The 12,492-nt window shown below is 41.7% G+C and overlaps 1 protein-coding gene across 41 annotated transcripts in view; it reads right to left on the bottom strand.

The window, feature by feature from the left end:
- ANK2 (ankyrin 2) overlaps positions 1–12,492 on the bottom strand; it is a 695,510-nt gene that overhangs the window by 16,285 nt on the left and 666,733 nt on the right. For 40 of the 41 annotated variants that reach the window (XM_059923449.1, XM_059923446.1, XM_059923454.1 and 37 more), the window contains 3 exons: positions 4,109–4,183; positions 1,801–1,932; positions 629–772 (listed from right to left, as the gene is read on the bottom strand). In XM_059923449.1, coding sequence (XP_059779432.1) covers positions 629–772; positions 1,801–1,932; positions 4,109–4,183 — 351 coding nt within the window. Of the gene's footprint in view, positions 1–628; positions 773–1,800; positions 1,933–4,108; positions 4,184–5,726; positions 11,997–12,492 lie in introns of all 41 variants that reach the window. The other variant, XM_059923481.1, reaches the window with a different exon arrangement.

Below are 12,492 nucleotides of genomic sequence, written 5' to 3'. Positions count from 1 at the left end.
CTAAGGTAGAGTAAAAGACACAAGTATCAGAAGTGCCATCAAGGAGCTGAGGAAAGGGCACTGGATGGATCATCCCTGTTGATGGCTGTTATGGACTGAATGTTTGGGTCCCCTTCACATTCATATGTTGAAACCCTAGTCCCAACGTGATGGTATTCAGAGGTGGTAACCCTGCGAGGTAATTAGGTCATGAGGGTGGAGCCCTCATGAATGGGACTGGCACCCTTATAAGAAGAGGTCAGAGAGCTAGCTATTTCTCTGTCCCCTACGTAAGGACAGAGCAAGGAGATAGCCATGTACAATCTAGAATAGGGCCCTCACCAGAACCCAGCCATGCTATCACCCTGATCTTGAATTTCCAGTTTTCAGAACTGTGAGAAACAAATTTCTGTTGTTTAAGCTACCCAGTTCATGGTATTTTGTTATAGCAGCCCACGCTGACTGAGACAATGATGAAATAACAAAGAACGAGAGGGATGGGGGCACCTAAAATGGGCAGGGAAGTCTCAGGAGAAGAACGTATCAGAAAGGCCATGGTCGACGCTCTGAAAAAAGGAAGACAGTGGGGCCAGTTGCCTGAATTAACCATACATCACAGACACTCATACACACACAAAAATTGTCTGACCTTCACTATGATCCAGTGTAATGGTCTGTTCAATCTCTGCATAGCTATGACTGATGTGCTCCTGGAGAGGCTCTGTGCTGGTCTCCATGAGATGAACAATATCCATTCGGTTGATCTTGGTGAGACATTCAATGAGACTGGTATCTGGGATATTAGAGAAAAACTATTTATTACATCTGAGGGCTACTCTTTTAAAAATCTCTTTCATTTAGTTGCCCTACTGAATTTTTTTGGTGATATATTTTAAGCAAAGGAAAACTTTACTAAAATTTTGATGTTTGTACAAGAAACAACCAAAGCCCAATTAAGGGTCTTTGTAAAAGTAAGCAAACAAACAAGAGCTATGTACGAAATGGGTGACACAGCATGGGCATAAGCCCTAAAAGTAGAGTTGCTAGATAACACATAGGACACCCTGTCAAATGTGAATTTTAGATAAAAAACAAATTTTTTTTAGTAAAAGTATATCCCCAATATTGCGTAGGATATACTTATACTAGAAAAGTATCTGTTGACTATCTGAAATTTAAATTTAACTGGGTGCTCTCAATTTTTATTTGCTAAATCTGGCAATCCTACCTAGAATAATGGTAAGAGAAGGAAAGATAAATGTGGGCTAGATGTAAATAAGGGAGGTCTCTAGGTAGGTCTTCAAAGAGGCATTAAACAAAGTGGCAAACTTAGACCAGCTGAGGGATAAGAAGTAGTTATGTTCTGTATCACTTCCCATTTTATTTGATGTGGTCAGAATATCATATATAAATCATTATGTAGAATATCTACTTGATATTTTCCCCCATTTTAGTTATTTAGGAGTAAAGGAAGCAGGAACTGAATGTAATGCACCATCAATAAAACAATGGCTAATAAAGCAAGTGTGTCTGCTGTCAATACTTAGAAAATTTTAGGACTTTAATAACTTTCCTGTTAGCAGCCAGTGCTAGTACCACTTTCCACTGGTTAATGCTGTTCACAGGAACACAGTACAAGAATTTTTATGCAACATGCATATTTGAGAAATGTTACAGCTCCTTCTCATTTGCTTACAGTAGCACTTCAGGTTGATGGCATCTGTCATTTTATCTTTTTACTGAATTTGCATAAAAGGTTTGTTGAACAAGACTTTTTTCTACCTCCGGCCTATTGCCTTTTACATATAGCTCTCCACCTACCTGTCGCGTGTTTTCCATCCCTTTCTAGCCAGTACTTCAATAGTGCATGACTCTGGTCTTGGAGGGAGTTAGGGTTCTCAATTCGAATTTGATGAATTTGCTCCTCAGTGAAATCCAATTCTCTTGCTAATTCTAGAAGAGAAAATACTCCTTTGTAAATATATTAACTTCATAGTTTGAGTCTCCACACCTTGCCTTGTGATTTTGTAAATGATGTGTTCTTTGTATTGCTGTAACAGAGTTCCTTTATTTTTTCCTACTTATTAGAAATGACTCTCGTATGCCTTTGTTCTTCTAGCACTAACTGCAGATATTTTCCTTAAAATTGGGTATAGAATTGATTGATCACTGTCATAGTGGAAATAGTAAGTTTGAGGCAATGATGATAAAATATGTAAATTCAGGACCATTTAATTCCAAAATTTGGAAGACACCATTAATACTGGCTTATACTCTTAACCAAGACAATGGAAAATGACTGAAAACAGTAGAAAGAGACCATGTCTCACTTTTAATCATAATTAGGGGACTTGCAAATACTATAAATTCTGTTTCTGGGTACTTGGATAAATACTGGTTGTAGCTATATTATGGTGGTTGGATAAACTCCTTTCTGTGGTTTGATGTCACATGAATAAAAGGTCTGGGAAGGATTAACTGACCTAGGGAAGAAGCCTCAAAGTTTTCCTTTAAAGTCTACCATTAACATTCTATATGGTTGCTTATACATTGAGGTGTGTGTGCGCGCATGCGTGCACGCGCGCGCGCGTGTGTGTGTGTGTGTGTGTGTGTGTGAAGGAGGTGTCCTTTCTGGAGGGCAATTTGCCAATATCTTTCAAAATTAAAAATATACATATATTTACGCAGCTTTTTTCCTTCTAGGAATATGCCCTATAGAAACACCCACAAAAATCTATCGGTGCACAAGGATATCTACTGCCACTAACAGGAAACAACCTAAGTAGCCATCAACAAAGGCCATTGATAAAATTATGGTACCTCCATACAGTGGAATTAAATAGCCATTAAAAAGAATGCCATAGATATTTCTATGCTGATGGAGTATTTATGAAGAATACTGTTAAGTAAAATTTTGCTTATTTTTAAATAATAAGCATAGATGTGGGCACTGCAGATTTTTTTCTGAATACATGAGAAAGTGTTAGCAGTTACCTTTGAGGAAAGGGGCTCAAAGACGAGATGTAGGTGTGAGAGACTTATTTACTTTTCATTTTATACCATTCAGTGTGATTGTAAGGTTTGAATTTTCACCAACTATAATAGATATTACGTTTAATACAGACACTCATAAATACTTAAGAAGCAAAATAAATAATTCTGAATGCTACCTACTTAGTCAGTCAATCAGAGATATTTTGATACCCTTCCTTCCCCTAAATCCCTCAATTAAATAAATCTGCTCAGTATTTTTAAATTACTTTAAATGCTTTAGTCATTTATTCTACACTACCAATTATCTTTGTTAAGGATATTATGACTCCTATCTCCTATTCATACCAAATTTTTAAGGAACTGAAAGGAGATTAATATTAACTTTAAACTGCTTGTTTCAATTAAGTAGTCACAAGTGACATAAAAGGAAGTCAGACCAAACAAACAAACAAAAACAGAAAAAAGAAAAAAATCCAGATGGACAATCTTGCTTTAATATGTTAAATAGCAGGAAAGATGAAAGGGTATAGCTTTTAAAACCTACAACTCATGATTTGTAAATAAACCATACTGATTTTAGAATTCACTTTCCATTAAAAAATTATTTAACATACAATTTCTAAACTGAAACATACCCATCTCTCAGAAAATTATTGAACATCTCATTCATATGTACTTCAACATTCATCTGAAGTAAATTTTAGTATTGTTCAGGATGAAGATATCTGATTCAAGGTATCTATAACAAGGAGCCCTGGTGGAATCTCAAATTAAATTTTATGACAATTACAACTGACAATGGTTTTGAAACACAATAATCTCCCCAAAGTTTAGATATCCACAGCTCCCAAAGGAGGGTAGTGGGGCTTCTTATAGTCTCAAAATCTCTTAATCTAAAGTTCTATTATTCAAAATGCCAGAGACAATAAAAGGCCTGCCCTGGTTCACGCAGTGAGTTAATGCAGACCCTGGATTTTCTAGTTCATAGTATCATTCTTTTCACTATTGCATGTGGTCTTCCTCAAGGAAAGAAAAAAAAAGACCTTTTTTCATTGTTAATGACAGTTGGCTGATGCAACAATGTCATTTAAACCAAGCAGGTTTTGTTGAAAAAAATGGGTCACACTCATTTTACCTGTCCAGCTGAAACCAAGGTGATCAGCAATATAAGCCAGCCTTTCCTCAATCCGTTCCTGCTCATCCTGTTGATCTACAGAAGGTCAAAAACAGAATGGCCAAAGGTTGTCCATGACAGGAGAGGAACCACAGTACTGATCATCCAAAGAAAGGCAGTCAATTGTCCAAATATTTGATTATAGCACAAATTAACTATTACATTTTAAATCATATTAAATTGTGCGTTTGCCTGATTTCTGGAATGGAATGGGGAATAAATGTAATAAAAATCATGAAAACCATCTGCTTCCATATCTCTTTAATCAAGACTAGTCACTGGACATAATTATATAAATTACTGATTTCTAGTAATCTTAGGACTTTCCTCTTAAACTTATCTGAGAGGATACTGCCCACCCGAAGAGAATCATCTTGCTCATCAAACACCAGAAAAATCATAAATGGGATGGAGAAATGGAGTAATTGGTTAGGACCTCCTATTATTGCCTGTGGCAGTATAAGATCACTTCTGGGTCATGTTGCAAAGAAATCACATCCAAGATTCACAAGAGACCGAGATCATGGGTTGATCAGACCATCCTGGCTTTTTTCAGTATGGCCAGAAACAACGTTTGTCTTGGTCCTGGTAACCTTGGAAGAAGGAAAAATAAAGTGTATGTATACGTATGTGTATGTTATATTAGTGTGTATATATGTCTTTTGGGCAAAGTTGCTGTCTGCTTACTACTAAGTAAGCTCATATAATACTCCCACAGACTATAATTTTCCCTTTGATTTTTAACCCCCATTAATTGACGGGCAGCATTTTAGGTCATGGTCATTTTTTTATAACCCAAATTTAAGAATAATAGTCTTTATTGTAGAGATATTGGAAGACCAGAGGCTACTTCTCAAAGCCATCTATGGTTTCCCTTTTTTATCATTCAAAGAGCCATCATCCCCTCACAGTCAACTTAAATCATGCAAAGTTTGAGTTTTTGTTGTTTGCTGCACCTAATCAGAGCCCATTCATCATTCACCTGCCACATAAATTAAAAGCATGTTTTTACCTTATGATTGTTTGCTTAAAGTGTTTACCAATGGTATCTGAAATCCAACCTTTCCAAATCAAAAACAAATCCTCAACAATTAGAATTTCATGGTATGTGAAATCTTCTTGTGCAGATGGCTTCCTAATCATTATAAAATTGTTAAGTACTTATTATTTTAAAGTACTCAAAGGTAATTAGAAAAAGCAATGAATCCTCATAATATGAAACAAAACCAAATATATCTGTATGCTTAATTTAAGGCTAAGCCTGGAGCGTCAGAACAACAAAACTCAAAGCTTGCATGGCCTCACGTGCAGCAGCTAGAGAAAAGGCAAGATCCCCGTTGCCTGTCAATCATGTTTATGTTTTCCATAAGCATTCTCATTACTCAATCTTGAGATTGTTTCCACAGACAAGAGTATACAGAGAAAGCACAAAACACAAAGGGCTTACACAAACATAGTAACCACTACAGAAAGCTTAAAGAAAATGAGACACAAATCACCAAATAAAACAGACACACAAAAAAACTATACCAAATTTATGACATGCGTAGCACATGGAATCCCAGTGGCTGGCAAATACCTTCAGCATGGTCATGGCCATTTTCATCAGGGATGCGTTCAATCAGAGTCTCAATGGACTCATCCCAAATGGGCCTTGTGTCAAAGATGTCCTCAGGAATTGAGTTCTCGGTCTCAACAGGTGGCAGATTTTCAATTACTGAAACTTCCAGGGCACTACTACTTTCGTCATCTGAAACTAACTCCTGTTCCCTTTCTGACTGTGTAAGTCTATCCACTAACTTGGAAGCCTCGTCACTAATCTCCTCAAAGAATTCTATGGAGTTCCTGTAAAGGTCAAAGAAATGCTCCCTACTTTCTTTTGTGGGGCTCGTGGGCCCCCTGCAGGAAGAAGTGGTGCTTTTGCTCTTTACTGGCAATCGGGATGCAAATATCTTTGGTTTTGTGGCCCCTTCCTCTGATTCTAACTCAAGCTCCTCTGCCCACTCTGTGCTTTCTGTTTCTGTCTCAATGTAACTTCTAGTTTTTACTGGACATTTGGTCTTTGCGTCCAAACTGGCATCAGATTCGGGTTTGCTTCTATTACTTGGCGCTCTGCTTGTCCTGTCCTGTCCCTGAGGAGCCTCTGTTTTCTGTAGAGACAGGTCTAGATGCGAAGGCTGCTGCTCGACTCTTTGGACAGGCACTTTCATGGGGATTTTAGACTTTGGTTTTGTTTTGTCCTCTTTACTTTCCTCATCCAGGCTGGGTAGGAAATCTTCAGAAAGGGAGCTTTCATACTCCACAGATGGAGGTGCTGGGGTTGAAGTGGGTATAGTCCTTACAGGGATTTTGGATCTGCTTTCAGTAGAAGGCACATTCTCCACAGGTGCAGTAGGGATTTCAATGACTGATTTCTGTTCCTCTGGGGATGAATCGGGAGAATCATCACCCCGATCTGCATATACAGATCTAGTGGTTGTGGAAAAATCTAACTGAACTTGTCCAACTGGTTTAGGGGAGTCAGGGCAAGCTGTCTGCTTCACACTGGACAGGGGAGGTGTGTCACCCATTCCCATGGGGGGGAGGTCCTCAGCTCCCGCAGAAGTTGCCTCTTTCATTGATGTTTCAATGGAGGCTGAAATCCCCATTTGGGAGTTAAGTGGAGCATCTGAAGCGTGTATTTCTTCTACTTCCTCACTCAGGTCATCTGGGAGTAGCTCTGCTTCGTCATCCACTGTTTCTTTCGATTCTAAGAGTGCTAATGATTCAGCTGATGTCTCCAGCTGTAGGGTCTCAGCACCAGTACCCCCTTCTCTCGTGTCTTCAGAGAGAGTCTCTTCCCTGGATTCTTGCCCAATTTGGAAAAAGTGAAAACTTTCATCTGCATAGGACCTTTTGGTCATATCAATGGCACCACTTCGGGTCATCTCAAACAATTTTCCTTCCTGAAAGAGAAATGGATTTTGCTCACTGGTTGGGGTCCCCTCTTCAGTTGGGGTCCTAGCAGGAGTGGTGTCAGGGGTGGTACCCTGCGATTGTCTGTCTACCATCAAACCAAATATCTTCTGTTCTTCCTCTTTCACTCGAGCCTCAAAGGCTTCATCATCCTCACGGATTTCACTCCAGGAATCAGAATCCACATCAGTTTTTGTGATGATGACTTTGCTTCTCTGTTCACCAGCAACTGTTGATGTATTTGGTACAGTTGGCTCTAAAGATGAGGAGGCTCTATCCGACTGCATTTCCCACAAGGTACTTTCTTGTTTGGGTTCTACGTCCAAGTTCTGGTCCTCCAAATTAGATTCTTCACTTGAAACGGTTCTCCCAGAGGAGCTTGTCACTTCTACGTCTTCAGTGGAGGATGTGATGGTAACGGAATACACTTCAGAAGAGTGAAAACTTGTGTGTCTTGTATCTGTTTGGGTTTTGCTTTCTTCACTAGAGAAAAAAGATTGAGAAGGAACATTTTCATAAGGGCTTATGATTTGAGGATCAGAGATTTCATCAGTCTCCGCTGGGTCAGACACTGGAACATCCAAGGACGATCTATCAGTTTGAGTAGTAATGGATGAGTCTTGAGTGGGCCGGTCCTCTGGTAAGCTCTCAAAAGCTTGGTCAGGTTTTGTGACCTCCATTTTTGTAGCAGAAGATGTACAGACTATGTCTTCGTCTAATTCTTTTGCTTCAGATGCTGGATAATGATGCGAAGAGGACAAAGCTGAAGAGCTTTCACTGGGGCAATCTACTTGTGGAGATTCGACTCCAGAAACATCAAGCTCTTCTTCTTCTTCTTCTGTATCTTTTTCACCAGTGTCTTGGAGAGCTAATGATTCCTTGTGGATAACTAGCTGCTCACTGACATCATCACCAGTGGAACTGCGGAGACCTGAAGAGACAGGAGTGGCTGAGCCGCTGGGAGTCCCTGCTTCATACCCATGGTCATCACAAAGTTTTTGTTGATCAGCATCTCTGTTTAGATCATCATAAGACATCTCTGTGCCATCAGTAGAAACAGTATGACTGTCTTCAGGTAAAGGAGATTCACGATCTTTTTCTTCCTCTGATTTACCTGAATCTTCCTGAGTATCTTCATTCATCTTAAAAGTGTATTGTTTGGAAACGACAGGCTGGAATTGTACTTCTTCAGGACTGGAATTTGAGTCTATGCTGGATGGAAGTGGGGAAGGGGGTTGCACTCGAATAACTGGCTCTGATAAGAGGTCTGAGTCAGCACCTTTTTTCAGCTGTGTCAACTCAGGTTCACTTTCTGAGGAGGAAGAAACCTTTCTGCTCTCTGATGTTACAACCACAGGGACATCGCTTTCATCCGCTACACTCTCTGTGTGTTTTGTTTCATCCATGTCTGCTGAAGAGTCAACATCTGCATCAGAGGATGAAGAAGATTCTTCTTGCTTGGGTTCTCTTTTGTAGTCCCTTTTCTGCTTTGCTTCTTGTTCAAGTTCATCAAACGTTTTGATTTTGGTTACCATTTTAAACATTTCCTCTTCAGGTGTGAACCTCTTTCTCTCCCCATTTTCTGAGTCATCCTCCTCTGCACATTCAGGAATCACGGCTGGTTTTGGGGTGCCTGCATCTGCGGTTTTGGGCGTGACCTCATAGCTGATTTCTTCGGAGCTGGGGGTGTCAGGGGAAAGGGGGCTCTTCCCTGAGCTCTCCATGAGTGACGTCTGCTCAAGGCTGTCATCCTCCGCACTGCCGTCCGGGTCTCGGAGCAGCCGGGACCGCATAGAGGCCACTTCCGTGCAGAGTTCTGTTTTGGCAATGGCGGAAGGAAGAGGAAAGTGAGTCGGCAGAATTCCAGCCTTCATCTTTGGTTCAACAGGGCTGCTTTCAAGAGAATCACGGCAAGGGGATTCTTTCAGAGGACTCGGTTCCAGAGAATCAGGGGTTTTGTGTGAGGAGTTATCTTCCAGCACTGGGCTGGCTTCCAGGGAGTCTTTGTGGCTCACTGTGAAGGATTCATCAGCCCCAGGGCTGAGGACCTCGCTATCACGGCTAGGGAGTGCAAGTTCTAACCCTTGAGGACTTCTAATGACTCCCTGGGGCTTTGATTCAGCCCTTGGGCCTGTCTTTACAGCAGCACCAGGCAGCGGCAAGGGCTTTGCCTCATCTGAGGGCTCGGTGGCTGTGGATTCCTGAGCTTCAGTATCAGTTTGTGTCTCATGGGCGGAACTAACATATCTAAGTGGACCTTCATCACAGGACACTTCCTCAGTCAGTCCTTCAGATGTTTCTTTTGCTAATGATACACCTTGACTGCCAAGGCCGTCACCTTCTTGTGGGGGGCACGTGTCTTTGGAAGGGTCTAGGGTGACCTCCTTCAGCAAACACTCAGCAGAGGACTCTGTGCCCCCCGTGACTGCAGCACCTTGCCCTTCAGAACCATCAGTAACATCTTTGGTTGAGGGATGTCCTTTTTCGGAATGAATTTCTGGTGGTGTTTTTAACTTGGTAGTTTCCTTTGTTTCCCCAATTTGCTCCTCACTTTTCTTTGGTGAGAAAGAAAGGCTTTCTGGGCTTGTCTCAGGGGTCTCTGCTAGGCCCTCATGCTTATAGCTTTCTTCTGAACTAATCTGAGGGGTCCCTTCCATCAGGCTGCCACACGGAGAACCTGCTACCCCTTCCTGCTTCAGGCTTTCAGAACTGCCATGTAAGGCACCACTCTGTAAAGACAGGGCTGGGAGGAACTCATCTTTCATGTAATCTAGTGGGAACGTTGTGTTGAAAGGGCTAGTGAGCACTTGGTCTAAGTGAATCTGCGCCTTCTCAGTCTCTTCACTCAGGCGGAACTGTTGGTATTTGTCATTGTCTTCCAGTTCCTGCTTAATGACGTCAGAAAAGTCAGTGGAGGTTTTCCTGTCTGGGCTGATCTGGAGATCCATGTCTCCCTGTTCATCAGCCAGCTTTTCTTTGGGGACTTCACTATCTTTATGGCTTTCTTCTTCAGGTGCTGGCTGAACAGGTTCAGGTGTTTTGTGGTTGAGCGCTTTCTCCTTTTCTTCAGCTACATCTTCTCTCTTAAACCCTACGGAGGAAGCACGGACTGCTCTTCTGGATTCTGAAGGTCCCGTGACCAGGAATCTCTGGCCTCGTTTGATTGTCTGACTCTCTGTTTTCTGCGTTTCTCTTGGGGCTACTATCTGCCCTTTTTCTTTTTCTACCCGAACTTTGCTTTTTTCTTGTGGCTGTTTTTGTTTTGCTGCTTTGTGCTCAAAGAGTCCAGTCTTATGTTTAGATGGGTCCTGACCTGACTGGAAAGCTTTCATCAGCTCCCGAACAGACATTGTCTCCTCGATTCTTTCTGTTTTTGAGGTGGGGGAGACAGGTGGTTGCTTGTCTGTTTTCCCAGAAGGTGACACAGGCAGGTGCTTCTCGGTTTTCCCAGAGCTTGAGACAGGTGAATGCTTTTCCATTCTTCCAGCTGGTGGTACAAGCAAGCGTTTCTCTGTTCTGCCAGGTGACACTGGCGGATGTTTCTCTGTTCTCCCAGAGGGCAAGCCGGGTGGGCGTTTGTCTGTTTTACCTGAAGGCGAAACAGGTGGGTGTCTTTCTGTTTTTGTAGAAGAGGATGCAGGGGAGTGTCTTTCAGTTTTGGCGGAGGGTGACACGGGTGAGTGTTTCTCGGTTTTACTTGACGATGACACGGGTGAGTGCTTTTCAGTTTTGGTGGAGGGTGACAAGGGTGAGTGTTTCTCGGTTTTACTCACTGGTGATACTGGAGGGTGCCTCTCAGTTTTTGCAGAAGAGGAAAGAGAAGAGTGTCTTTCTGTTTTCGAGGAGGGTGACACTGGCGCATGTCTCTCGGGCTTCAGAGAGGGGGAGGCAGCTAGATGTGTCCTTTGTGCTATCTTTTTTGGCACATCTTCTTTGCCTTTGACTCTGACAGGCAACTTGCTTCGCCCTTTCTGTTCATCTTCCACTCGTTTTTGAAGGGCCTTCACCTTGTCCTTTATGGAACCAATGGGAGTTTCTTCTATCAAAGGTGACGTAGCTTTTACAGGGGGAAGAGGCTCGGGGGCTAAACCTGGGTCCTCATCTAATGACTCTTCTGAACTACCTTTTTTAAGTTCAGTTTTTGCTGCACTAGCTTGTGAACTATCCTCTTTTTGTTTTTGTTTTTCTTTTAATTTCCTTCTCACTGGCTTCTTTATGCCCAGGCTTGGTTTGGGCTGTTTCTGCGTACTCTGTGTCTCCTCTGAAGATGCTTCTTTATCTTTCCCTTCGCTTTCAGAGCTCCTGCAAGGACCCAGAGCCTCACGTTTCTCCCCTGCCAGATCTTGCGCTGTCTGCGGTGGCTCTTTGTGAGGAGACACGTAGGAATTTAGATCCTCAGCAAGGTAGTTCACTAGCCCTGTTGAGTCTTTCTCTACTTTTACTTTGGTCTCTTTCTCTATTCTAACTTCTACACATGGGTATTCGGTGATTTCTAGAGATGCTTTTTGCTTAGCCTCCTCTATTTCCTCATCACTGACAATAACCCATTCCTCTTCCTCTAATTCTCTCTCTGGCTGAGACCTTGGCACACTGTCTTCATCTCTCATGCAGGTTCCACTTCTCAGGATTTCGTTCACCTTCTCTAAGTCCTCTTTAACTCTTTCAACAATTTCAAAAGGCTCCCCTGGCTCTTCCTCAGCAGCCTTCACCAGCTCCTTCACTTTGAGGGAACCTGCCCTATCAGATCCATCTGTGGTCAAGATGGCAGTCATTTTGATCAAATCCTGTTTCATCTCAGAAACTTCAGAGAGCAAGTCCGGACTTGCTAGGACAGGAACTTCATTAACCAGGTGACTTTTCAGGACAGATGTTTCTGTAGATTCTGTCTCATCATCTTTGATGTGAATGAAAAACATTGAAAGTAAAATGGAAATCAAAAAAGATATTGGCAAATGTAATCAGGACTGAAACGACACAGTGTCTTTTCCTGTCGTGGCGGGTGGAACAACAAAAATGGGCTGGGAATGGTGGATCCACAAGGTCTCAGGATACAAAAGCAAAGCAAGGCTAACGGAAAAAAAACTGAAAAGGAAAAATGAGCAGGAAATAACTTGCTTAATTTTCTCACTTGTAGCACATCCACACATACAACAAAGCTGTAACAAATAATCAAGACACACACAAAATCACAAAACAAAGAACGAACGCAGTGAAATTACACAGAGATATCTCAAGATTGTTCAGATGTTACAGATCAATGTTGAAAAAAGATGAACATGGGAAAAAAAAGGAAAAAAAGCATTAGAAATTGCAGAAAGTTGATTTCCTCTAGGAGAAAGCCAGTAGTAGCAAACTCAGAATATAGTCTAATGATGTATAGACATTATTTA

Source organism: Balaenoptera ricei, chromosome 5 (genome assembly GCF_028023285.1).
Source record: "Balaenoptera ricei isolate mBalRic1 chromosome 5, mBalRic1.hap2, whole genome shotgun sequence".
Taxonomy (NCBI): Eukaryota; Metazoa; Chordata; class Mammalia; order Artiodactyla; family Balaenopteridae; genus Balaenoptera; species Balaenoptera ricei.
Note: the sequence above shows the minus strand (reverse complement) of the source record. Positions and strands in the feature narration are given on the sequence as shown.